The sequence below is a fragment of the Etheostoma cragini genome, chromosome 20 (assembly GCF_013103735.1).
Source record: "Etheostoma cragini isolate CJK2018 chromosome 20, CSU_Ecrag_1.0, whole genome shotgun sequence".
Classification (NCBI taxonomy): domain Eukaryota; kingdom Metazoa; phylum Chordata; class Actinopteri; order Perciformes; family Percidae; genus Etheostoma; species Etheostoma cragini.
The window spans coordinates 18,344,625-18,370,733 of NC_048426.1; the positions used below are offsets into that span (position 1 = coordinate 18,344,625).

The window sequence follows — 26,109 nt, forward strand, 5'->3', positions numbered from 1 at the left end:
CTATCTTTTAAATTATACAGTTACTATTTTAATTATATTTTAGTATTTATTGTTTTGTATTTCTACTATGATATTTTAAATTAGTTCGAAATATAGGCGTATATTATTTTCAGGATCAAGTGCAGCGTGTGACGCAGTCTGTAACAGCTTCATAAAGTAAATGAAAGTATTCGGTTCAGTGCTTCCTTCAAGAACTAGTGCTAAGCTCGTACCTCCAACTTAACGAACCGTAAGTAACTTGTTCGGCAATTTTCTCTTGAAATAATGAAGAGCATAACCACGAAATGGGGTTTGCATATAGTATGGTGAGTATGTGCAACATAGGTAGCACATATATTCACTACTTTAAACTGTACTGTTGTATGAAACAGAAGGAAATGCGGATGTAGTATGTTGTTTTCTATTGATCATTTTTAGCACGAACGAGTTACGAGGTAATACTACCACTCCCATGCGCAAATTTTTACATTATATTTGTTCACAACTATTAACGTATTTTTAATATCCATACATACCAAGTAGGCTATACTTTTTGAGTAGTTCATTTCATGTTCTTGCAATTTTGCACAAATTACCAATGTGTCTGTAACACTTGAAGGCACCAATGTCAACAGCGTCTCTGAGGTTCCCTCATCAAAGGGTGTGCATGAACTGCGCATGTGCATGACCGAGCTCAGTCGGAAGCGAAGTCAGGCTTATCCAGTGGATTCACATCAAAAACCGAAAATAAAAGGTAAGAATTCTTTTGAAAATGTCAACACAATCAATAAATGCGTTTGGTGTGTGTGTTTTCGCTTGGTTCTATCGCTGTCGTATTAGTTATGCTATTATTTGTAGCAACTTCGTAGCAAGAAGAAACCTTCAAGGAAATGTTTGCTAATGCCAAAGCGATGAACAAAAGAATCCGACGACACAGCCCTGTTTTTTTTTATCTACTGTATACATACACCTTATGTTTTTAACAGCTATAAAGTGGATACATCACCAGCCTTGTTGTTGAATACATGTTACGAGCTTTGGTGTAAAAATAGTTGGTGTTTGTTGGTGCTTGGTATATAAGCCAGGGAGTTAAGCATCAGCGTTACAGCGATTGCGTACAAACGTACAATGGTTTTGGTTCTGAACAGTGTTTGGGAACATTTAATTGTACTATTAAATCTAGCGTGTGTGTGATGTCGAGATGAATTGAGTATTTTTATAAAGTTTGTGGTTTTTGCCACACTACGCCTTTTCTCAGAATTATGTCAGGTTTTCTGGACGGAATCCGGTGCGGAGACTGCGAGTGCAATGTGGACTGGGGAGAAAGAAGAAACACCATCGCATCCATAGCTGCTGGAGTTCTGGTATTTTACTGTTTTTCTCCTGAAGGCAGATATACTGTATCTACATACGGGCTATGTAGGCTACTCTGATTTCTCTTCTGTTTGCCTACTTATTTATGGTGTATGTAGAGCTGTGGATTCCTGTTTTTAAAATGTGGATCTTGTTGCAGTTCTTCACAGGGTGGTGGATCATCATTGATGCAGCAGTGAAATATCCTGACGAGGGGCAGTTTCATCACGCCTATCACGCTTGCGGAGTCATCGCTACAGTGGCCTTTCTCATGTAGGACTAGCTTTGCAGACTGTTTCTGTCACAGGATATGGTAGATTCTTCAGTTTAAGAAACCATTCCAACAAGGTTTAATTATTTGGTGTTTCTTAAGCTTAAAGCCCCATCACCTGGCCTTCCTCAGTGTGTGGAGCTGCTCATTTGTCATGGAGATAGTATAGTTGAAGTTGCATGATAACTGGTGTCGCATCCCCAGACATTCCTTCACAGCGCTAAGGAGGAAGGTCTGGCTTGATCTGCATTGCTCGGGGACACCTTGGCAGTGCCCAGGAGGCAAACTGGCACCTCTCCAGCTACAAATCCACATACTTGAGTCATGCCAGGACTTGAACCGGCCACCTTCCAGTTCGAAAGCCAAGTCCCTGACAGAGTAGTCTATATTCATAAAGTTTTACTTCGGGATTGAACATACACGTTCCACCAAAACAATTTCCTTCAAGAGGCCATTTTGCAACTGCACCGTGGCGTTGCTTAGTTCCTAGCGTGGCCCAAGACAATTGTGATGGGTTTAAAGAAATGCCAATAAACCTGAGCACGTTGTGTGGGCTCGTCAGACCTTCATTTTCAACACTGTGGAGGAAGGTCTAGCTATGCAAGACTAATGAGAGCTACTGAGACTGAAAGCTTCTGAAACGCTAAAAATGTCAAGCTTGTGATTGTACTTTTTGTTGTCAATTTGATATTTCCCAGCTTCTTATTGTATCCAATTACCATGGAGACTGTCAACATAAGGAGTCACATAAAAGTCACTTACTAAGTTGCTTTTGATAATGTTTGTAATTTCTTTTCTCATTCAACACATTTAGGATAAATGCAGTCTCAAACGGCCAAGTGAGAGGAGACAGCTACAGTGAAGGCTGCATTGGACAGACAGGTGTGTATGATAGGATGTGCTGTACAGGTCTATATTTTAAATATATATCCCCACGAACAGTAAACTTTCCCCATATATCTCGGTGCTTTCTATACTGGATATTTTAATACTGTCACAGTACTTGTGCCCTAATTTCAGACTGTTTCCTTGCATTAACATTACAGTATTCATGCATTAAAACACAAACTTATAAAAGCGTTGTAACGCACCCTTTCTTATCCGTTTGCAGGCGCTCGAGTTTGGCTCTTCCTTGGCTTCATGCTTGCTTTCGGCTCCCTCATTGCATCCATGTGGATCCTGTTCGGAGGATTTGTAGTGCCTAGTAAGTTCTGTTCTTCTGCCTTAGCACATCATGACTTGCGGTGACTGATCAGTACGCAATTTTAGGATGTGACATTGAGAGGTATTTTAAAGTGTGTTTTTAAAAATGATCAGTGATTTAAAGAGAAGCCGTTATGATGCGGTAGCTTTATGCATATATGTATATATTAAGTAATATTATGTATATATTAAGTAATATGCAGTTTGAAGCAAGCAAAATGTACAGTTCAATCATGAACAGCTCTTCATTTACTAAATGTTCCAAGTTTATAAATGTGGCTTTATTTTGTAACCTGTAACTCTGTTGTCCCTTGCAGAAAAGCCTGTTGTGTACCCTGGTATTGCCATTTTCTTCCAAAATGCATTCATTTTCTTTGGGTAAGTCAATGGTCCTCTGCAGCGTCTTACTCCCAACCATGCTTACCCTTCAGCTAGAGCTGGGTATCACTGCTGGATATCAATTGATTTTCTATTCCAATTCACAACGTCCCAATTTAATTACATTTTCGATTTGATTGCCAATACAATGTACAGTTGTACAAGGTTCCCTCTAACCAGCAGAATTAGTAAAAGTATAAATGTTAACAGTAAGAATCGCAGAAACGTGGGTTCATTAATGTACTACTTTTTTAACATGAACACACAAATAAGTGCTGCTGTACAGACTCTACAGTGAGTTTTGAGTGACATTTCTAAAAAATGCCCTTGCTAACACTCATCTTCCTGTCTTCTGGTTAGGGGTTTGGTCTTCAAGTTTGGACGTACAGAGGATCTGTGGCAGTAATGGACTCTGTGTGTCTTCATGTCCACTGTTTATACACTCTGCTATCTATATTGTACGAGGTAATATGCTTTAGTGGTTATTCACTTTATATATAAACATTGTTAGCTTTCCAATTAACATGTTTAATTTATATTGTTTGCTGTATAATAGCTAATCATAACGTAAGCACAAGTGTTCATTGATTCCTTTTTAAAGTTTTGGATATTTTCAAATGAAAACCAATTTCAAACCATGAGGGGTTGTTTGTGTTTTTCCTGATTTAACTGTCAGCACTGAAACTTTGCAGTCATCCAGATTTATTGTTGAAGGCTCACTAGTTGACACTGCTGACATTAAGTAAACAAAGGTTTTAGACCTGAAAGGAAGAACGTGGAATTGAGATTTGTATTTGACTGCACACTTTGCTTGCTTGTGTAACATCCAAACCGTGAGGTCAGTTTCTGATGACCATTAAACAAAAACATATTGGGAGATAAAGGACTCTTGCATTCATGCTTCCATGCTTTTTAATTTACATTTTTGAATCCCAGACTTACACATAAAACAACATATAATGACTTTGATCAGGTTATATACATTGATATGAATGAACACCAAAAATAGTTTGTACTTCCAGGATCAGACTTGATCTACTTCTTTCTCCATCTTACTTGTACACGGCAAGCTGGGGAAACTGCAAAAGATGAAAACATTTTGTCCAGTTCTGTTTTATGAATTTTTTCCCAGGTATAACACAGCACAAAATAACATCAAGTCCATAACTGTTTAGTATCCTGATAAGACAAAGTCTTGATTGCCTACCTCCCAGAAAGCCTGATCGTCAAAACATTTCTTGTCTTGGGGCGGCCTCCAAAATTTCCACTTAAGTAATAGCCCTTTAAACAATGACATAAAAGTAATTATGAAAGCAAAGGGTATGCATATGGCATTATACATTGTTGATACACACATGTGGTTTTCAACCTGTATATTGTTGCACTGTAAAAGAGGAATTCAGCGCACCTGAATTTCACTAAAATACTGAAAACCTTAAGACAAGTGTGGTCACATGTAAGCTTTGTGGCCTTCGGCTGTGACTAAATAATTAAGAAGGAACCTTCTGTCTTTGAGTATGATTGTGCTGGACCTCTTTATATACAGTCTATGTGCCAGAATGATGATAATGGAAATTTTATAGAGAGAAGCCTTATTCAAGAGATGCATTGCACATGTACAGGTGCATTGGAATTGTGCATATCTATAAGTCATTTTTTATCATTATAACTTACCTGTAATGATTCCCATGGACAGACTTAGACTGATGGTGATGAAGAGAGTGCAGATGTGAAATACAGCAAACCGGATTGCCCTGGGAAATAAAGGACCAATTACACAGGTTGTAACACGGTTTGTGTTGTGTGTTGCAAGGCAACCATATGGCAGTTGTGTACTTACATTGTGTGATCATCACAGTTTTTAATCTGTAGGAGGAGATGGGCTAGCCATCCCAGTAGACCTGCGAGTCCATGTGTGCTCAGGACAGCGCAGGTGTCATGGCACTTGAATGCAAGCAGCATGTGGATCTGGAAAATAAGAGCTTATGATGAACAGTGGTGTATAGAGTATTCGATGGAGGGGTACATGTGCATGGGGTGATACAAAACCTTGAGATATCGAAATCCAATAGTTGATACAAGAGCAGCAGTTAATCCGATTGTCATGGCTTCCCATGGCTGATGAACCACTGACATGGAAACCCCAACAGCAACGCCACCAGCAAGGATGCTTGACTGCATATGGATCTGACATAGGAGTGAAGATGTACACTACCATAAATTAGATCTTACTGGTATAAAGTATACTGATTTGATGAGATTTTTTGGGTATTTGTATGGTAAAGGTAATTTAACTCCAGACTATTTTCTGTTCATAGAAAAGCATTTTAACATATCAAGTGGCAGAATACCGGGTTGAGTTTTCCCTTGGGGCTGCAGAGCGCCGACACAGCAGCTGCTGTTACAGCACTGACAGCCAGGGCCAGGTAGGTGCTGAACACAGCCCCCAGCCTCCTCCCAGGAGTATCATTGTCCACAAGGACCGAATTGAAACTAGGCCAAAACATCCACATGAACATAGTACCTGGAGAACAGTGAGCAGATTATTCTGATTTGGATTTAACCCTGTAGATACATGCCAATGCAGGGTTTAAACTTAAACTCTACCAAACCCTATCAACTTCAGAAAAACATAAGCTACACCTTACCCAACATAGAAAATAATCCTGTTTTGCGGTCAAATTTCTCTTTTTCCAATTGCTGCTCGGATCCTTTCCGATTCAGGATCCAGGTCATCGTAAGTCCAAAGAAGGCCCCAAAGATGTGAAGCAGCATGATGCTCTTCAGAGGCTGGACCTAGAGTGAGAAAACATCATTATGACCACACGCTTGGTCTAAGAAACTGAAGTCAGGGTTAAACACATAAAAAAAGTTGCTCACCTTTAGGAGAGTCTGGAGGAGCCATCCATTCAGGACAAACCCTGACACCTCTAGCAGGGCGATGAGGACGAGCTGGACAGGGTTGGTCTTCCCCAGCACGGCACCAATTGAAATCAGGGCAGAGGCTGAGCACATCTCAGCAACCACTAAGCTATATATAAAAAATAACTATGGACTTATATGTATTGTGACATATGTATGTATATATATATATATATCTATATATATATATATATATATATATATATATATATGTATATATATATCTATATATATATATAATGAGGTTAGTACTATTTTGGAATTTTGTTGGTTTGAAATTTCTCTTTTCAGTTAAGTCATTTTCTTTTGCTACATTGGCTGTAGATCCTGTATAAGATCAAATTGATTCATTAGAGACAAGTTCAAACAGTTCATGTGTGACAACATATAAAAAGTGATAATATAACTGCCTCAGCTGACCTGATCTTACCTTCTCAAATTTATCCTGATCATTCCTCTGTAATACCAGGACTCAATTCCATTGAGTATGATTGCCCATTGGGTGGCCATGACAGCCACGAGGAGGTTGAACCCCAAGCCACTGAAACCATATCGCACTAGAAAAGTGCCCAATAAGCCAAAACCTAGAATCACCATCACATTAACATCCTGGAACTCTGCAAAAGAAAGAAGTACGTTTGAAAACAGCTAGATACCTACATTGTTACAGTCCTAGTATCTTGGGCTGTGTTGCAGCTTCTAGCCACAGCTCAGTTATCAGGAGACAACCCAGAAGAACCAGCACAGCTTATCACTGTCCAACAGTAATAACTGCAGCCCCGCCCCATACTCGTGGATTCTAGCATGTCACATATATAGCTTTTGAAAGAACCATGGAGTAGCTGCTAAACATTTATTTTTCATTAATTTCATACATTAATTAATAACCCTCATAGGCTATTTTACCCTTTCCAAACTCACTATGTATAAATATACTTACCAGCGTAAAAATTGCCGAAGGTTATCCCGTCTTCTTTTACATGACTTTCAATCTCAATGTAAAATGAGTATATGAATATGAACCCTATCTGCAGAAAAAGCAGCAAAGGTGCCAGACGGGAGCGCAGACTTGGTGCGTACTGAGTAGCCATTGGACATGTTTCCTGCGCACTTCTCTTCCAACTGACGCATGTGCCTTGGCGCTTTGACCATTTGAACAGGGTGCAACACAGCACATGTTTTCGTTTCGTTTATCAACAGTATGACCACCCCCCCAACACGCACACACAGAAGTTTCATTTTCTTGCATAAAGATCAAAGTATGTCCGTGCCTAATTTTTGAGCTGAAGTGAAGTTTTTATAACTACCTTAAACAAGGCTGTTGGCAAGAAGAGGGATACATGTTCTATCCCTCTTCTTGCCAACAGCCTTGTCTAATAAAATAAAATAAAAGGCTAATAATGCTGCATTTTGCAAAATGCAGCATTATTAGCCTTTTATTAGCCTTCTTAGCCAAACAGTAGCTTACCATATTTAGACAACATATACTGTGAGAATAGGCTAATTGACACCCTAAAAACACACGCCATAAAATACAATTACAGATCACACAGCAGGTATCTTTTTGTATTTTTTCTACGAAAATCATAAAGTTCACTCAAGTTTTTTTATCATGCCACGTTGTTATGGTCTTGAATGCAATGATAAACAAAATCCACAAAGTTCATCATAGTATAAGAAACGACATTTGCAACCAACAGTTGTGTGTCTAATACGCGCGCGTAAAATCTGTATACTAACCTGATAAAAAAAGAAAATAGATGACATACAAGGCCTTGGGGCAACTCTGTATGAACCACACTCAAAGGACCTGATATAAATAACCCCGTATGCTGGAAGACGGATTGTTGCGTCTCCCACAAAGGGAATTTTGTCCCAAAGACTGCATATTTTCTACTCATAATAAACCAAAAGCAAACACCACTAAGAAAGAAAACCCGCCTCCGTGATTAGTTCATTGGTCAATCAGCGATGCCCGATTTGTCCACAAAAATCTGATTGGCTTAACGACGAGACGTTCCACACACTCGCCTCCTCTGTTGTCTTTGGCGGAGGAGAACTGAGCGACCGGACACGGTGCAAAGTTAATGGCTCATTCTTGTATCCGTCAAAGAGAGAAGCCTCGGCGGATAGATTGATTGGATAAACCAGCCGTCTGACAAGTGGACGTACGTAAAATGCAGCGCGGTTTGGACTTATGAGTCTGCGCTAACAGAAAAAGAGGAGGTCCCCGAATAGAGTCCTTTATTTATTTCTTTGTTTCCATTGGGGAAAAATAATAAGAGCGACATATACCTTAGGCACTTCATTTATTATCTTTGTCCGTATACACAAGAAAACTGGATAAGATTACAGTGGTTACTCGAAGGCCAAAGCCAAGGGGAGGAGGATGAAGCGGCGCAATGCGGACTGCAGCAAACTCCGACGGCCGTTAAAACGGAACCGAATCACTGAGGGTATATACGGCAGGTAACTTATATGGAGCCTGACGAAGGGGTCCTCCTTAATACGGGGGGCGGGGGACACTATATGGGGATGCTTGCGGCTTTTGATATCTGCAGAATGGGAAACGTCCTAAAGTTACCATTAATGCCAATGAACTGCCACTGCTAGCTAGCTTATTAACCGAGCTAGCTGCTAGTGATAGCGTAGTGTATGCTAACGGTATGTTTTCGTTGAACACTAGCTAGCAGGTAACGTTAGCTGTTAAGCTAGCTGCAGCGCTAGGCCCTACAACAGCCTGTTTTGAACCATGTCACAGGGTCTGCTTCACAGCAATTTTACTGTTTAAATAAGTTGTAATGAATTTTAGACACTAATGTCCCGGACTATCTGTTTGCCCATGTTAGTTGTCCCTTACAAGCCCCATTATGACCCGCTGCCCGTTAGCTAAAGTAACTTGTAATAGTTAGCACAACAGCAGCTTTTTCTGCTCATTTATAGTTTCACCGTATGCGCCCAATTACATCCATTAAAGCGTAACAAATCATTAACTGTAAACATGAGTTTGTTAGACTGCAGTCAGGTGCCTGACTTCTGAAGATTGTTTTTCACTATTCAGACAACTTGCTTGGTTCGTCCCAGCCACAGCTGACAGGTCCTACCTCAGTGTGACTTTGTTTGTATTTAATAAACCAAACGTTAAAGGCTAGTAGTTACACACGTGGCATCTAGATGTTGTTGAATTATTTAGCAAGTGACCCATCACAAAACAGTCGTGCTTTGTGATCAAAGAACACCCCTACTGTGTCAACTTCTGGGTCTCAATGCTCTAATAAAAAGTCACCTACCATCAGATATTTATGTTTCATTAAATTGACATGAACTGTGGCACTAGAAAAAGAACAAGCAACACATTACAACATTTTGTGTTTATGAGTTACCTCCACAACCCTTGAGAAATACTTTAGTTTGGCACCATTTAAAGCAGCATCACATAAAAACATGTCAAGTGCAGACATAGTCCTCGTCCGGAATGTCTTCACAAGTGTGTTAAATGTCTATGTTATTGTTCTGTGTATATGCCAAGTTGCATTTTATAAGAACAGTTGCTTAAGATGAGTGCAATGCACGCAGAAATTTTATTTGTCAAATTGCTCCAGACATGCATCTTTCACTCAATTTACACACACTTAAAAAAAGCTGAATCTCTTCCAATGTATTGATATTGCCATATATTGACTGTTAAGAGTACCATACTTATTTGAACACATTACATTGCCAATATAAAAAAAGCCCTCTTGAATGTTGTAGTCTATTTGCGTTCCAAAACAACTTGTGTCATCCTGTTGTTGTTCTCATTTTTAGTACCTTCCTGTACCTGAAATTCCTGGTGGTGTGGGCACTGGTGCTACTGGCAGACTTTGTATTGGAGTTCAGGTTTGAGTACCTCTGGCCATTCTGGCTCTTCATCCGGAGTGTATACGACTCCTTTAGATACCAGGGGCTGGTGAGTGGCTATGTCCTTTTTATATATTTGTTATGATAAAAAATACTAAGATGTGTAAAGACATTACACATAAATATGTGCTATAATTACGGACTTATGTTATCATCATGTTCTGATTTTTCCATTGAGATTTTCAGTGTTCAATGTTCTTCACAATACCACTACTGTCACTGTATTTACATGTGGAATTAAGTAGCACTGTTAATGTTGCCTTTCTGCAATAACTTGTTTTTTAAATGCCATGTGAACAAGAAACAGTTAACAGTAGCTAGATAGCAGTGTGGTGCAATGAAAGGAAAGATTATTTCTCCCAATAATCAGATTTCTTGCAGTGATCTACTTAGCCAGTGTAAAAGGGATAGTGTCAGATGATTTCCCTACAGAATCATAGAACAACCCATAACATGATAACATTGATTCTGAGACAGTCAACCTAAACAAAAGACAAATTAATGTATAACATATGGATTTAATCAGGCTTACGGGTCATTAGTATTTCTGTTATCTAAATGTCGTATGTTAATCTATTATAGTTTTATTTTACAGTGAGTTCATAATTGATGCTGGACAGCTTGTTATGAAATTAATTGTGTAGGTTTGTTGGTGTGTCCGTGTCTCTCAGAGATGCAGGAAATGAGAACCAAAATGTTATATTTGCATAACCATGCGTGTAATAGTTCAACAATGAAATGCAGAGTTTTATCTCTCAGAATGAGATTGCTCCAATTATGAAGGATTAAGATTTGGTATCCATATTGTATGTGCTTAATGCTGGTTGTTAGCTTGGAAACATTTCCTTTTTCTTTTTTAAGGGAATGTTTTACATTTTTAGCATGACATAATAAAGGGTACAAACAACCTACATCTTTCTCTGCTGCATATTTAGCTGGTTTATCATAACCACCTCTCATCACCCCCTAACAGGCTTTCTCAGTATTCTTTGTGTGTGTGGCGTTTACCTCGGACATCATTTGCCTCCTCTTCATCCCAGTGCAATGGCTATTTTTTGCTGCCAGTACCTATGTGTGGGTACAGTATGTTTGGCACACAGGTAAGGCACTTCAGTGTGTTTTAATATTTGTAAAATTACTGCTAATGATATATGATTGGAAAATGCCTGCAATTAACTTGGCTCCTGCTGTGACATTAGTCTCTTTTGTCTTTACATAAGTTCTGTTTTACAATGCTTACAAAAGAACGAAGGACAAAGCTTTCTGTGTATTTACATGATGGATTATTAAGAAATAATTCTCAAAGTCAGATCACACTAATTCTTAGAACATGCACTATTTTGTGTTATTGTTCCACATAATGCTTCAGGGGAGAACAGGTGTGAGAGCGTTGTCGTTATCTTATTTACAAATAGTTGCTTCTTAGTATTTGCATGTTGTGTGCAAGTGAGCTGCACTCGGTAGGATTAGTTGTCAGCCTGATTTAGTGGTATTCCCTGCCTTGACCAAAGGCCAGGTGTCAGATGGAAATCCTAGTGCCAGTTGGGGGAGGGAGAAACACAGAGTGGTCCCCAGTTGCTTTCTGAGCCCTCCAACTCTACTCACCAGTGACATTCACTGTACGAGTATTAATATCTCTCACCACTTCACAGCATTGTGGTGAAAGTGGCTTGCTGTTTATTGCAGCCAGGGAAACAATGGGTAGTGTCTGTATCCTGACCACCCTGTCTGTTTAATGTGAAATGACCACATTTTGGGCAGGTGCTGTTCCATCGGATGACCTCTCACTTTCCCTGGCGTATTTCAGTACACTGGCGAGAGTGGTATTTTGAACGGGTGGACCATTCACCTTTCAATCGCAGACAAAAATATGAAGCATATTTGATAACAAGCAGGATGTGCTACATGAGATCAAGAGCACAGTAGGGGCTCACAGCAGGGTGGCGATAGTGTCAGTAAAGACCCTGGCAATCAGGGCGTTTTACATGCAGTTTAAAAAAAAAATGTATGTAAACACCTTACCCCGTAGATCTCAACACCCAGGTTACAGAGGTAGAGAGTTACTTCAGTAACAGGGTTATTCCGCAATGTTTACACCTTAACCGGGCTATGATCAGATTAAGCAGCTGCGCATGCCCTCTCTCCTGGAGTGGTTTTTGAACCGGACATAATCTGTTAGCACCCAACTGAGTCATAGTCGTTGCTATGACACATACAATAAAACCGCGTTACCCAAATCAGTGGGCCATTGGCAGCAAAGAGTCTGCGATCCATCTGTTTTACTCCACGCCGAGGCAGCAGCGGACGCGGGAGCTGTGTCTCGGGCAAAAAAGTGGAGGGACCAAGCATTCCCCGCTGCGGCCGTTGACCAACGTTAATGCTAGCTAGCTTATTCCACCAGACACTGGTTACAGATAACATTATAATCAGCCAAAAAAGTTGACAGTAATCTGGCAGGAACACTGTACTGTCCTACGCTGTGACACGACTCTGTAAATGAAACATTAAGTTGTTGTCACTAATTTAGTGATCTGTCTGTGTAGTTTTGACATATGTCAACTGGAAGAAAATGTCCTGAATGTATCGGAGGTAGAGTTATTCCTGTCATTCTCCCTATTCTTCCCCGATCATGTATATGAGTAGAACTGCATGTAAACGCAGTGAATGTCTGTATTCTAAAGTTTTTTTTGCAACATATAAAAGACGGACATATAAGAACTTTGTCTGAATACAGCGTAAATTAATGCTTTAGGCAGTATCTTATGAAAGAATAAGTAAACAATGACAAAGCGTTCTGTGCCAGCTATGCCAGTTTTTTGTAGACATTGCTATGGACACTGTTTAGGTGGCACTCAAAGGAGGAGGACACACTGGAGTTCAATTCCCATTTATAACATCTTTCTCCTGCTTTATTTGTTTTTGTTTTTTCAGAGAGAGGCGTTTGTCTGCCCACTGTGTCTCTATGGATACTCTTTGTGTACATAGAGGCAGCCATCAGATTCAAAGACCTGAAGAACTTCCACGTGGACTTGTGTCGTCCTTTTGCTGCACACTGGTGAGCCATTGTTCTGTTTGAACCCGGTGGAATGCCGTCGTAGACAAACATGCTTTGACTGAAAGCATGTCTAGTTTTAGTGCTGACTATGAATATGTCAGCATGGTGTACAGGAATCATGTTAAAACAGCATTATTTTACCTCATCTAAATTTTCACAAACCTTCGCTCATTAAATGAATGAACACTAAATGAATTCATCCCTTTGCTAATTTGTATTCATGATAAATCAATTAAAGGCTGGATTCCCTCAATGTGTTAAAGAATAAATGCTTAACTATGCCTTATTGTAAGATCTTTTATATTTTCACTATTCCCACTTTGTATTGCCACTGCTGCACAGAAATTTCTCTCAGGATAGATTGTTTTTTTAAAATTTATTATGTTTAGAGTTAGATTTTAATTGTGCCATAGTCAAACGCATTTTTTTGCGCCACAGAAACATTTTAAAATGTGTGTTTGCATATGAGTCTCTGTTTTTAATAAAAAAAAAGAAAAACAATCAGAGCTGTCTTTTGGACTCTCCCCTGCATATTTATGAAAACTCCTAAAAGATGTTTAAAGTAGCACCTCTAAAGTGAATGGTCATAAACCGTGAGCTTTAAGATGGATTTGGCTGTGTTAACCTATTTTAACCTGTCTGTGAAGTTAAGCTGTTACCAGACTATAATAAATAATTCGAAATGATTGATAACTTAAGTACAAGTTTTTCAAGCAATGTTTCCTTGATCGACTCAGTATTTTTAAAAATCTATAATCCAAGACTAGATTTATGAGTGTACTTCTTGTGTCCATCTCTGTAGCATTGGCTACCCAGTGGTCACGCTGGGCTTCGGCTTCAAGAGCTATGTAAGCTATAAGATGCGCCTTCGAAAGCAGAAGGAAGTTCAGAAGGAGAATGAGTTTTACATGCAGCTGCTGCAGCAGGCTCTGCCTCCAGAGCAACAGATGCTTCAGAGGCAAGAGCGAGAAGCAGAAGAAGGTAAGATTAAAAAAAAAATATATATATATATATATATATATATACAGCCTTCAGACATGAAGCATCTGGTTCAAGAAATCAGAGACTCAAATACACCATCTACTAGACCTGAACAATACAATCACTTTATTTTATTAAAGCATTAGTGCATAACTTTTTGATATTATGAACGTCCGTTACATTCAAGTCATTGCCAGATGTGTTGCTACAAAGCAAATTAAGACTATCAGCTCCACACAACTCTCTCTGTATTTCTCAGTGTGGCAATGTTATGGCAAGATTGGGAGTTGCAAGGTCACAGAAGTCTTGTATTGTGTGGAGGTGCCGACAGTTTTGTTGCCATTACTTAGAACTCCTTATGGGGGGCGGCAGAAACTACGCACTATAGCTTTAATTAGACATTTCTTGAAATAGTGTAATTTTGGTTTGGTTTATTAGCTAGCTTGCTACTTTCCCTCAGAGATGGATCGGGTAGTTCAATTATCTGCTACTGAGTCTTCCGTCTGACAGGACTCTTGACTAAGATGGCAGGTAGTCACCAGAAAGTTCTTTAAAAAAAAAAAAAAAGGCAGTATTGCCGGATCTACATAAGCTTCGTGTTGGGCCCAAACAAAACAGTTCTCAGAAGATTCTGCGTCCTGTTTGTGATTGAATAAATGGTGACAATAAACATGGAGCCTGGAAACATAACTGTTTTTTTTAAATCATAACCAGGCTTTTATCAAGTTTGTTTTGGTTTGAATCTGTCTGGTCAAGCCAACATTACTCAAATGTACATTTGCAGCATTTCCCTTCCTAGCCAAAGTCTGTGGTTGCAGGTGTACATGCCTCCTAGTTCAAACAAACAAACAAACCAACCAACCATGCACATAATGATTACAAGAGGCTCTGGTCCTTGGGTATGATTATGCAAAGATTTGAAAGGAGCTTGCAGGAAAAGAAGTTAGTGGGAAATTGTCCAAAATTAAAAAAAAAAAAAAAAAAAGGTCCCAAAAAAAAGCAAAGGATTTTTCACCTGCCAACCAATAAGAAATTACTTGAATTCTTTTTGTACTGTGGTTGAAAAGCAAGAAATGTTGGCGTTACCAAAATGAACAGTGCAGTATACCGCAACCCTCTTACGAGAGTAGTGTAAGTTAAAGCGAGAATGACCTGTGTGCCTTAAGGAGTGACGTTAGTGCCCATGCGGTTGCGCAAGGAGAGCGAGCAGTAACAGAGAGTAGCATATGAGTACCTCTATGAGGTAACGCAAGGAAAAAAAGAGAGCAAAGTTGATGTAAAGTGAGTTGAAAGTAAACCACAAGCTTGAGCTTCTCAAGACACAGTGGCTTTATCTGCTGTCAATACCGCCTGTGAGGTGAATGGCGTTACCCCCGGAAAACATGGGCTTAAACCTTATAACGCATGTTGCAGCCATAGACTGTTTAAAAAGATTGCAGTACAGTGTTTCCATTTCAGCTCAATGTGAGAGTCTTTACTGTCTTTTTCTGTCATTTGCTGTCTGCTTTCTCTCCTCTCTGTTAATCCATTCCACAAAAAGCTCTAATGTCAATAGGGCTGTAATGAGACACCAAACCCAAGGTTTGGTTTGTGTCACGATTTTTGACCCACGATTTGATCCAAACCTAGACTTTTATTTTTCAGTGAACGTAATACAACTTTTTTCTTCCTAATTGCATTGTTTTGTTATTGATTACATCCCACTTTTCAACACAGTTGTACAACAGATACCTTATTAATTGATATTGATTGATTTTAATATTGATCGATACCACGCCAAAGATTCTATGAGTCTCAGGACTCTTTAAAATGTCTCATTGCAGTTTTTGTACAGTGTATATTTATTTCACATGTATCAAATTCACTTTCCTCTTTATTCTTACAGCAGCAGCAGCAGTAGCTAAAGGAATATCTGAAGTGGACACACCTCCAGTGTCACAGAATGGCGCCCCAGCCAATAAAAAGACATCGGCGTCACTGCCGGAATTAGAGTATAGAGAAAAAGGGAAAGAGGGGAGGGGCGGTGGGGAGGCTAAAAAGCAACACAACAGCAACAGCCTCCTTCCATCATCAGTGGACTCTAAACTCCAAGAAATGGAGTATATGGAGAACCATATAAACAACAAGAGACTGACCACAGAGCTGGGCAGCACAGAGAACCTGTTGCTTAAAGAGGACAACAATTCCTCCTGCTCCTCCTCCTCCTCTTCCTCCTCCAAAAATTACAAAAATGCTAGCAACAACGTGGCAACGCTCAACTCTTCGCCACGCGGCCATAGTGCAACCAACGGCAGTGTGCCCTCCTCTACACCGTCATCCTCCTCTTCCACGGGGAAGAACGAGAAGAAGCACAAGTTAGCGGTGGGGAAGGGGACGTCGGGGGGCTCCCACAGGGATCCCACAGACAACTGTATCCCCAACAACCAGCTGAGCAAGCCAGAAGCACTTGTTAGGTAAGAAGCACATGCTCAGACGTATTACTCACATACTCATTAAGACTGAAGTATACTAACAAATAGACTATTTTAGCTTTGCCTTGTTTTTGAGACAACATTCTGTCAAACTAAAGCATTTTTTCCACTGTCAAGTGTGTGTTGAGGCTAGGGATGTCCTGGGGACATTTATGTTCTTGATCCAGATATTGATACCAAGTATAAAGTTCTTTACACTGTGTAGACTTCCCTGTGCAAACTTAAAGCAGACTTGCATTACATTTAAGTAAAGTAGTCTAAATGTTTAACAGCTGAAGACCTCTGCATTATAATAAAATATAGCCTGCCTTACACCGTACTTTTGGTGGTTTACTGGTGGTTTAACAGGATTTGGACAACTTCTCATATCCAGCATAAACAAAAATACAAAAAAAGAGAAAAGGACCATCCAGGTGTCATCAAATAGCAGTATCTTCAAAGCATTTTCATGTTTTTTACTTTACTTGTTCTTGCATTGCTTGCTTCTTCACTCTAGCATACCATTAACTTAAACTCTGGCAGGCTACTATTTATTGTATTCTTCGATCACAAAACCAAGTAGTTCTAATATTCTTTTGTGCACCTGGAGCATACAAACAAAGGATCAACATGATGGTGTTTTATAAAGCCTAAACATGTCCCTTTTCTTTTCAGCTTGTGACATCCTTAGTTGTGAAACCACATATTGCAAACATTAGTGGTGCAATTTAATTGGGATGAGTTTAAAACCGTGTAATTCCAATAAATGTTTGCAATCTTTGAGGATATTGATTTAATGACAGATAATGTTTTTTATTTTTTTTTGTCGGTCTAGTTTTGATGGATGCAGATAATTTAAAATGTCAAATAGGCATAATGCGAAGAATTTCTGTCATCTTTGTAGTGCCTACCCGCATGTCTAATCTAAGTTTGTCAGCGGTTTACTTTTTGCAATGTGGATTTTTGTTTACTGTCTCAGCTGCCAGCAGATAAACCAACTTAAATCTGTAGCTTCTACTTTAAGGCCTCAGTTTGTTTTTATCGTAAATGTCACACTCACTCACACAATTATGCTGAAAGTTTGACTATGATTAATGATAGATGTTCTGTCTTCCAAATAAGACATATTTGTTATAGGTTATAGAGCTTCCTTTACCCAGTTGATTTTAGATTGAAGGCCATCGGCATTTTTGCAACACTCAGAAGCATGAAGTCAACGTGCAGTTTTCTTGCTTACACTTTGAATGTGACTCGTGTAAGACTTCTGCTTGTCTTTTTTTATAGTATATAAAGTATGAACAAAAATTTAGAGAATGCTTTTCTGAGGCAGCTCTTTGCTACTGTGGTCTGGGGCATATGTATTGTTAGTTGGACAATTAGGCCACAATATTTTGAATCATGTATACCATAACTACATGCATGTTTCGAGACTAAGGTAAAACATTACTTGAAATGTAAGGATACACTTTTTTTAAATAAATGTAAGCTTTTTACTCTCGCACCCGGGACAGATTGGAGCAGGACGTGAAGAAGTTAAAGGCAGACCTGCAGGCCAGCCGGCAGGTTGAGCAGGACCTGCGTAGCCAGATTGGCTCGCTGGGCAGCGCTGAGCGCTCCATACGCACTGAGCTGGGCCAGCTGCGCCAGGAGAACGACCTGCTGCAGAACAAGTGAGTGGGGCTACTATTTGCTGGAGCAAAGCAAGGTCACACGAGTGGTCCTTTTGGTTTAGGATCATTACTCAATGGGGCATTGCGGTGTTCATTGTAATGTGTCAGTATAGATAAAGACTGTAGGAAAAGAGCAGTGGTCAGCAGAAAATGATCAGAAAACATCAAAAACAGCTTTACATTCACAAGTAATTTTGGGATTGGGAAATGTTTATGAGAAAAGATCCCTCTGATTGGTGCAAACCTTTTAATTTATTTCTAATGAGATCACAAATACCAACAATTTGTATGGGCTGCTCAAATAAATTCTATACACGTGAAACCGTGATATATACATAAAGCACAGGTAAGAAATGCTTATCCTGCCACCCTGTATTTCCTGCTTGCATGAATATGCTGTTCTTTATGTGTCTCTGCTCTTGTAGGCTCCATAATGCTGTGCAGGCAAAGCAAAAGGATAAACAGGCAGTGGGCCAACTGGAGAAAAGGCTCAAAGCAGAGCAGGAGGCTCGAGCCACTACCGAGAAACAGCTCGCAGACGAAAAGAAGCGAAAGAAGTTAGAGGAGGCCACAGCAGCCAGAGCAGTAGCACTAGCAGCAGCATCAAGGTAGGTGCACGTCTGACACTTAAAATTTAATTTCAATAACCATTTTACTTCTGACTTGTCACTCGTTTCTTTCAAGTTATGATCTTTTATTATGATAAATTCACTACTTTCTTTTCTCTCATTTTTTTTTCAGAGGGGAGTGCACAGACACGCTGCGGCGGCGGATCACTGATTTAGAAACAGAGTGCAAGAAACTAACGATGGACATCAAGCTAAAGGAGGACCAGATCAGAGAGCTTGAATTAAAAGTTCAGGTAAAAATTCAACAATTTAAATATTTATAAGAATTGTCAACATGTAAATCAAAAAAACATAAAATGTATGAAAGTGTTTCCAATATTATTATGGTTTACTGCATTTGCTTATGGGTAATCCTTTGTGGCAGAGAGTAGAGCAGTTGTAGTGTAAGATTTAAAGGTCCCGTGACATGGTGCTCTTTGGATGTTTTATAAAGACCTTAGTGGTCCCCTAATACCATATCTGAAGTCTCTTCCCCAAAATTCAGTCTTGGTGCAGAATTGCATTCACTAGAGCCAGTCCCACAATGAACTTTCTTTATGATGGGCCATCTCTGAGTCTGTAGCTTTTGGGAGGAGAAGGGGGGGGGGGGAGGCTTGACCATCTGCCACTTAGCTCGTTGATGATATCTCTCTCTCATTGGTGGGCCAAATTCTCTGGGCGGACAAAGCAGTGAAAGGGGAGGTAACCTTGCCCCTTATGACCTCATAAGGGCCAAGATTCCATATCGGCCCGTCTGAGATTTGATTCACTGCAGTGATGCATACTTACCTCAATCTCTTGTTTAAATTACAATCTAGGTTAGGGGTTGTCTCTCCATTTGTTCTTCATGCAGCACTGAATTCATTTCTGTCCACATGAGTTATAGGAATGTACGAAAACAAATCAAAGTGTCACCGTCTCATTACATATGTGCCTCAACACAAAAAATGTTACAAATTTACTGCCATGTACTGACCATTTACTGACTATTCAATCACCAGTGTGGTAAAGCATCCAGTCACAGACTGTAACCCCCTAACTGGATCTCTTTTCCTCCGTTTTTCAGGAGCTTCATAAATATAAGGAGAATGAAAAAGACACAGAGGTGCTGATGTCGGCGCTGTCAGCCATGCAGGACAAGACCCAGCACCTGGAGAACAGTCTGAGTGCAGAGACCAGGATCAAACTGGACCTCTTCTCTGCGCTGGGAGACGCCAAGAGACAGCTAGAGATTGCACAAGGTCAGTCTAATATCCATAAACAACATCTTTACTCACACACAATGCTTAGACTTTGAGCACACCTACAAATAGCCTGAACAATGTTGTCAAAGTGACCTAGTTTTTGGATTGGCCTGTTATTTTTAGGTCAGATCCTGCAGAAGGACCAGGAGATAAAAGATCTGAAGCAGAAGATAGCCGAAGTGATGGCAGTCATGCCCAGCATCTCCTACACAGCCGACACCAGCAGCATGAACCCTGTGGCCCCCCACTACTCCTCCAAATTCATGGACACCAATCCCTCCGGCCTAGACCCCAACGCCTCCGTTTACCAGCCACTCAAAAAGTGAACGCTTGTTCCCACCCTCCTTCTGCCTCCATCCTCCCATTATTTTTATTTTTCCTGCAGGCCCACCACCTTCAAGTCTGCTCGGCATGTCTGCGGCTGAGGATGTTCTTGGGTTTTTATTTTTCTCCTCGCCAGGTCAGAAGGATGTTGTATTGTGTGACTGTATTTGTCGTAGTTAAAACAAAAGACAAAAAAAAAAAAACGGACATCAGATCAAATAGGAAGTCCCAGTTTTTTTTCTCTTAAGTGTCTAGTGAAACCTCACAGAATTGGGTATGTATCTTCATCTCAAGGGTGTTGCTCTATATTTCTCACCACCACTGCAACCACCTGCAACAAGTTACCTGCTCTTTGGTCCTGGGGAGTGGCTGCTTTATTATTTTACGTTGCTGTTTTTCCTCCTAAAACTTGGAAAACTGAATTCTACTTTATCATACAGTCATACGGCCTGACTTGTATCCCAATTTCTTTGAGAGATCTTTTTTTTTTCCCCTAGGAAGTTTGGCAACATCTGTACAACCGGAGGAATGTAATGCAAAGTTGGCACAGACTTTCACCCCAGTTATGTTTTATTTATTTTTAAAACACCAAATAAAGCCTGCTCTGAGCCGCTTTGGGGTTTGGTGGTAAATAGTTTTTAAAGTGTATTGTGTGGTTCTATTTGTTCACTCTTTAAGATTCAAGTGTTGATTTCAACAGGCTGGTGTTAATTGCAACAAGTAGGAAAAGACTTTGTAGAAAAGCAGAAACCGCAGAAAAGTAAACCTTTAAATAGAAATGGACCCAAGCAGCGCTGAGTGGTGTTGTGTGTGTGTGTGTGTGTGTCGCTCACAGTGCCTTGATTTAAGGACATGGAGTGAGTTTGTTAATGAGATACGGCCCAACCCTTCTGAATTAGTTGGGAAGCATCTGGCTGAGCTGGACACGATAAGAAGTAGACCCTGCTTAGTGAAGTTGGACAAAGTTGCCTTCACACCCTGATTTGACTTTCGGACACCCTACTGATTTCCCAACCACCGAGTCAACTGGAAGGCAGCTTTGTCCCTTATGTAAGTCAAATTTAACAGATCCATTAGACAACACCCAATTTGTACTCCTATTTACCTATTGTCAGAATGTTGACATGACATTAGCCACCACAGAGTCTACTGCTTACATGTCCACTCATAGAATCACATCTCTACTGCTGCTAGACAGCTGCTGCCCCCTCTGTTCTTCTTGATTTCCAATTTAAAGTTGCACTGTAGCAAACACATGCTGTTCAAAAGGGAAAACTGTAAAGATGAACTGTGCAATGTAAGCAAAGCTTTGGAAATGCCAACTTTGATATAGCAGTTAAATAATTTAATTTAATGAATCCTCCACTTCAGTTTGTGTGCCAATTGGGAATGCTTGTTTCTCTAGTAATGTGTCCAAGAATGTACTGCAAATGCATTGGTTGACATGTTTGTCAAATATCCAGTTGAATATCACTCAATGGAAGTTTCTGTTAAGCAGGTAGAGCTAGTGGTCACCTGTTTGTAGTAGACTGTGTAGTTAAAAGTAAGGGACTAGAAAGTCACATTTCTTTTTGTGAATGTTACAGTATTTGCAACTGTTGGGGAAGTGGCTGTTTTATAGCAGTTTTACTTACTCCTGTTTCTGGTATTATTGTTATTTTCCTGCAGGGAGAAAATCTCTCGACGCTGATTTGGTTTCACCATCATCAGAAATGGTTATTGTTGTGCGTGTGGTTTCCATCTAAAGCATATGGAAACGCTTTCTCCCCCCGCCCCCCCCTCAGATTGCTGTCATTGACTCCTGGAAAAAAAATGTGGTGAAAATTATAGTTTGTTCAGCTGATTGTTGGAATTATAGAAAAGTGTTTAGTTTGTTTTTCGTTTTCTATGTCCACAGTCACTGCTCTGTTTCTCCCCAGGTCTGACTTTGGCTGTGCTCTCGCTCTGTGAGGTTTACAAGGAATAAACATTTTTTTTCTTGCAAATTGACCTTTCTCAGCTTGTTTTACTTTACTCTGACAATGTATATAGATATTTCAAACTGACTTGTAAGATTACTTTTGTTTAAAGTGGCATTGCACCGATTTACACATTAAATCCAGTTTATCCGCTTTCCAGACCTTGCCGTCTAAAGCCTGTTTTACACACTGAAGTTGTGGGATTAACAAAATGTAGGAATCTAGGAGGCAGGGTATCTAATATAAAATGCTATTGAGTTGCATAATGGGAACTGAGAGATCCAGTGTTATAGAGGCTTGACCCATACGTGACTAAATGTCAGAATAATAAAAGCAACAGAGGCTGAGATATCCTGTCTCTTGAAATTCCTGCACTTTATGGAAGTGCAATACTAAAATGCTGGAGTACCCCAGAACCAACACCTGTCAGCCCATTAACTTATTTTGTTGTAATGTTATCTTCTAAAAGTTGCTTTTTGTTGGCGATTTATCTCTTCTAAAAGTTTGCTATGTTAGTATAGTTGTAAATTAGCCCAAAAAGGTTCATTATATTGTCAATCTGGCCATATTTTGGTATTGGAGATTAGGAGCACTACTGTTTTATTGCCACTATGAGGCAGTATTTATCCATTTGATAGGGTTTAAAGGAAATAATCTCTGTCTACACAGACTCTGGTTATTAATTGTCAAGAAGCACTAATTTCCTCTTTTCAAAACCCGAACATTAACATCACATTATCTACTTTACAAATTCAAATGTAATTGCCATCAGGGAGTTTCTGTGCTCTGCTGACCTCTGGGGCTTGAATTTCCAGTCACTGAAGGATTCATAAATGTGAGAAAATAATGGGCTGCCACACATTTTGATTGGAGTGATAATCCATTTATCTAATGCACAGGGAGATAAAGACTCCTTGTTCCAAGGACGGCGCATTTCAATGTATAAAAGAAGCCCTCTGCTCAGCATTCTGGCACACGCCAGGCTTCCCCAAATACGCTTGATTAACCTGTGCAGCAAGACAAATGTGGGTAGAGCACCTCACTCGTTTTCTCCACATTATCCAGTGCCCGGGTTGGGCATACTATTGTTTTACACTCAGTATTTTATTGCTATTCTTGTTCCAATTTGGCACCAATGCTGTTTGGCAGAGTCAAGCATGTGGAATTAACAAATTCTTTGTTCATGTTTCTCTTGACCTACTCAATAAACATAAAGGCCACAAGAAATGTTCTTGGTGAAATAGACTGTCCGACCCCCTGTCTTTGTACATGTCCCTCTGAAAACAAGAAATACGGTTAAAACAGATTACATTGCTTTTCTCAGACAATCCCTAAAGATAATGTATTTATAGTGTGGGTGAGAAGATATGTCTATGTATAAATATACAGTATGGTACTTCTTTGTATCCCGTATAAATAACAACCATATAAATAATGTTTTTTTTTAGTCTTTCATACTCACCTTCAGGTTGAAGAATCATCTCCGTTCAATGTTGGCCATCCTGATCACATGCCCCCCCATTTTATATGTTTAGTTGGACCCATCTTCTCTCCTCCTGCAGAAATTCATTGATTTTTCTTTCCCAAAACACCTACTGTAACTATTACCCGTGTTGCTGCTTAACAGTTAAGATATGTCTTGCATGCTTCAGTAACTAGGAGATTTACTTTAGCAGAAGAGTGCACTTGATATATCTCAAGCTTCTCAGTCAAGCATGGCTGTAGCTGCCAACAAAGAAACCGGGATTTAAAGGGAATGCACCTGCCCAAGTCCATTGGGATGGTTTGGTTTACAGTGATACACTAATGATGTGGTAATAATTCTTCTATGGAAGCATTTTTTTGTGCAGAATAAACTCAGTACTATGCCACTGCTAACTGAGCTCCAGATTGAAGATAGACAGTGACAGTGGTGTCGCTGCCTAATATGTCCTTGGGGACCTATTAGCCTGTTGCACTCTTGTATCTGAGCTTGTCATCTCCTATGAAATCTGGTGCCGCAACATTTTTAAAAAGCCATTCTCCTGAGTGATTCAGTTAGTGGGTGATGATGTATGCTCAGGGAAAGTCGATGTACACATTAAATTGGGCTTGGCACATTTTAGTAACAAGGCAGTTCAAAGTGCCTTACATAAAACATGAAAAAAGTTTAAAACATCTGTTAAAGAGAATATAAAACCGCTCAAACAAAATTAGACATGTCTGACATACAAGAATGAAAGTTACAGTGCAGTTTGAGAAATGAACAAGTACTTAGAAAAAAGGAAGAATTAAACAAAAATATTCAGCCTTGATTTAAAAGAACTGAGAGTTGAAGGGGACCTGCAGTTTTCTGGGAGTTTGTTACAGATGTGTCGTGCATAACAACTAAATACTGCTTCTCCGTGTTCAGTTCTGACTCTGGGGACAGCAGACCTGAGAGGTCGGGTGGTTCATTATGTAGCAGTGCTTTATAAACCAACAGTAGTTTTTTTCTTTTAAATCACTAATTTGGGAGACATGAAGCCAGTGTAAAGACCTCAGAACTGGAGTGGTGTGATCTATTTAAAGTTTGCCTAAAAACACTATACAATCATTAGCGTTACAATATAAAACAGTATGTCATAGTATTACTAAATGAGACTGCTAAATGTTACTATGGACTAGGGATATAACAGTTACCGTTGTGACGGTAAACCATGATAAAAATGTTGCAGATAACAATTACCGTTTTCATTTAAAATATAATTATTATCATGATGGATTACCACAGTATGGAAACCTACGTTTTATCCTTCCCATCTCTCAGCAAAAGGGCACTATAAACGGTCACAAAGAGTAATTTTGATCTCAAATGTCAACTGTCAGATTGTTTTTAGTTGACCGTATCTTTCCCCTTTGGCCATTAAATGTGTATTTTTAATCGTGAACAAAAGAGGTCAATGTGACATAAATTACTCTTGGCTGACCGGCAGGGTTTCCTCTACAGGGCTATGAAGTTAGGCATTTGCACAGTATACAATCTAGATCTCCCTAAATTCATTTTTTTTTTTTTCAACAGAAGAACCCACTCCTGCAGAAGGGGACTTATTGGCTCTCAATTTTGAACAATGACTCACTGATATAGTGGCTCTTTTCTAAGATAGGACCTCACAGCCTTCCTGATCAGAAATAATATTATATTCAGTGACTATGTTACAAACTCAGAAAACTTGCTTGAAACAGACATTGAACAATGACCTTAAAAAAAGAAAAGAATGGGCTAAAACTATGATGGGTGAGGTTGTTAATCGTGTGCCTTTCTTAATAAAAACATTATCAAAAACAAAAACACAATGACCCCTTAGGCAGTTGCCATAACTAAAACATTCAGACTAATACAAGTTAATTTTTTACTACAATGCATATCAATTAAGCTGTCATAGCAACCTGAAAAGGAGAGTCAACTTAATTGAAGAAGTTACACCCTCCATCCTATTTCTTGTCATGACATTCCTGACATTTTTACTGAATAGAAGAGGAATTTTTGACGCTAAATAAAGAAGAAGCCATGTGGTTGAATAAAACATGAGAGGTATAACCACAGACCGTGATGCGACTACCAAATTATTTGTGACAAAAGACACTGGGTGGGAATAAAACTACACCGTCTAATAACAGGAACAAGAGCAACAGCAGCAGGGCGCTGCTGCTGCAACACACCCGTCGCTATGGGCGGGCCATAGGGGGCCGGGCCCGCCCCCCAAAATGCTTGTGCCCCCCACTTGAGGCACAGATCTCTTTAAAAAATACAGTAATTTTATATTATCATAGTTGCTAATTTTGTCTTGCATT

At 39.6% G+C, this 26,109-nt stretch overlaps 3 protein-coding genes across 5 annotated transcripts; 2 read left to right on the forward strand and 1 right to left on the reverse strand.

Moving 5' to 3' along the window:
- Positions 1 to 576: 576 nt before the first annotated feature.
- On the forward strand, positions 577 to 4,061 carry tmem50a (transmembrane protein 50A). Its single transcript, XM_034857649.1, has 7 exons — positions 577 to 733; positions 1,238 to 1,343; positions 1,493 to 1,605; positions 2,418 to 2,485; positions 2,715 to 2,807; positions 3,124 to 3,184; positions 3,545 to 4,061. The coding sequence occupies exons 2-7, from the start codon at positions 1,242 to 1,244 to the stop codon at positions 3,588 to 3,590; spliced, it is 483 nt and encodes a 160-aa protein (XP_034713540.1). The 5' UTR covers positions 577 to 733; positions 1,238 to 1,241; the 3' UTR covers positions 3,591 to 4,061.
- Positions 3,855 to 7,252, reverse strand: rhd (Rh blood group, D antigen). Its single transcript, XM_034857648.1, is given in 11 exon segments — positions 3,855 to 4,263; positions 4,392 to 4,465; positions 4,859 to 4,938; positions 5,025 to 5,152; positions 5,234 to 5,371; positions 5,536 to 5,708; positions 5,833 to 5,980; positions 6,065 to 6,215; positions 6,537 to 6,723; positions 7,047 to 7,204; positions 7,206 to 7,252. Coding segments are annotated over 11 exon segments (1,296 nt in total). The 5' UTR covers positions 7,238 to 7,252; the 3' UTR covers positions 3,855 to 4,236.
- Positions 7,253 to 8,286: 1,034 nt separating this feature from the next.
- Positions 8,287 to 22,327, forward strand: maco1b (macoilin 1b). 3 transcript variants are annotated; one of them, XM_034857644.1, is made up of 11 exons: positions 8,287 to 8,575; positions 9,914 to 10,055; positions 10,980 to 11,106; positions 12,938 to 13,061; positions 13,864 to 14,042; positions 15,928 to 16,495; positions 18,004 to 18,162; positions 18,588 to 18,770; positions 18,904 to 19,024; positions 19,837 to 20,011; positions 20,138 to 22,327. In XM_034857644.1, the coding sequence occupies exons 1-11, from the start codon at positions 8,496 to 8,498 to the stop codon at positions 20,338 to 20,340; spliced, it is 2,061 nt and encodes a 686-aa protein (XP_034713535.1). In that variant the 5' UTR covers positions 8,287 to 8,495; the 3' UTR covers positions 20,341 to 22,327. The 3 variants fall into 3 exon arrangements, with proteins under 3 accessions (XP_034713535.1, XP_034713536.1, XP_034713538.1); XM_034857645.1 differs by having other exon boundaries at positions 15,931 to 16,495; XM_034857647.1 differs by having other exon boundaries at positions 15,934 to 16,495.
- The last annotated feature ends 3,782 nt before the right edge of the window (positions 22,328 to 26,109 follow it).

Bases quoted from the DNA above. Each gene is read 5' to 3' on its own strand.
- tmem50a (XM_034857649.1), top strand. From the start codon at position 1,242: ATGTCAGGTTTTCTGGACGGAATCCGGTGCGGAGACTGCGAGTGCAAT. The intron at 1,344-1,492 runs GTATTTTACTGT...ATCTTGTTGCAG, and splicing joins CCATAGCTGCTGGAGTTCTG to TTCTTCACAGGGTGGTGGAT. The intron at 3,185-3,544 runs GTAAGTCAATGG...TCTTCTGGTTAG, and splicing joins AATGCATTCATTTTCTTTGG to GGGTTTGGTCTTCAAGTTTG.
- maco1b (XM_034857644.1), top strand. From the start codon at position 8,496: ATGAAGCGGCGCAATGCGGACTGCAGCAAACTCCGACGGCCGTTAAAA. The intron at 14,043-15,927 runs GTAAGATTAAAA...TTATTCTTACAG, and splicing joins AGAGCGAGAAGCAGAAGAAG to CAGCAGCAGCAGTAGCTAAA. The intron at 20,012-20,137 runs GTCAGTCTAATA...TGTTATTTTTAG, and splicing joins ACAGCTAGAGATTGCACAAG to GTCAGATCCTGCAGAAGGAC.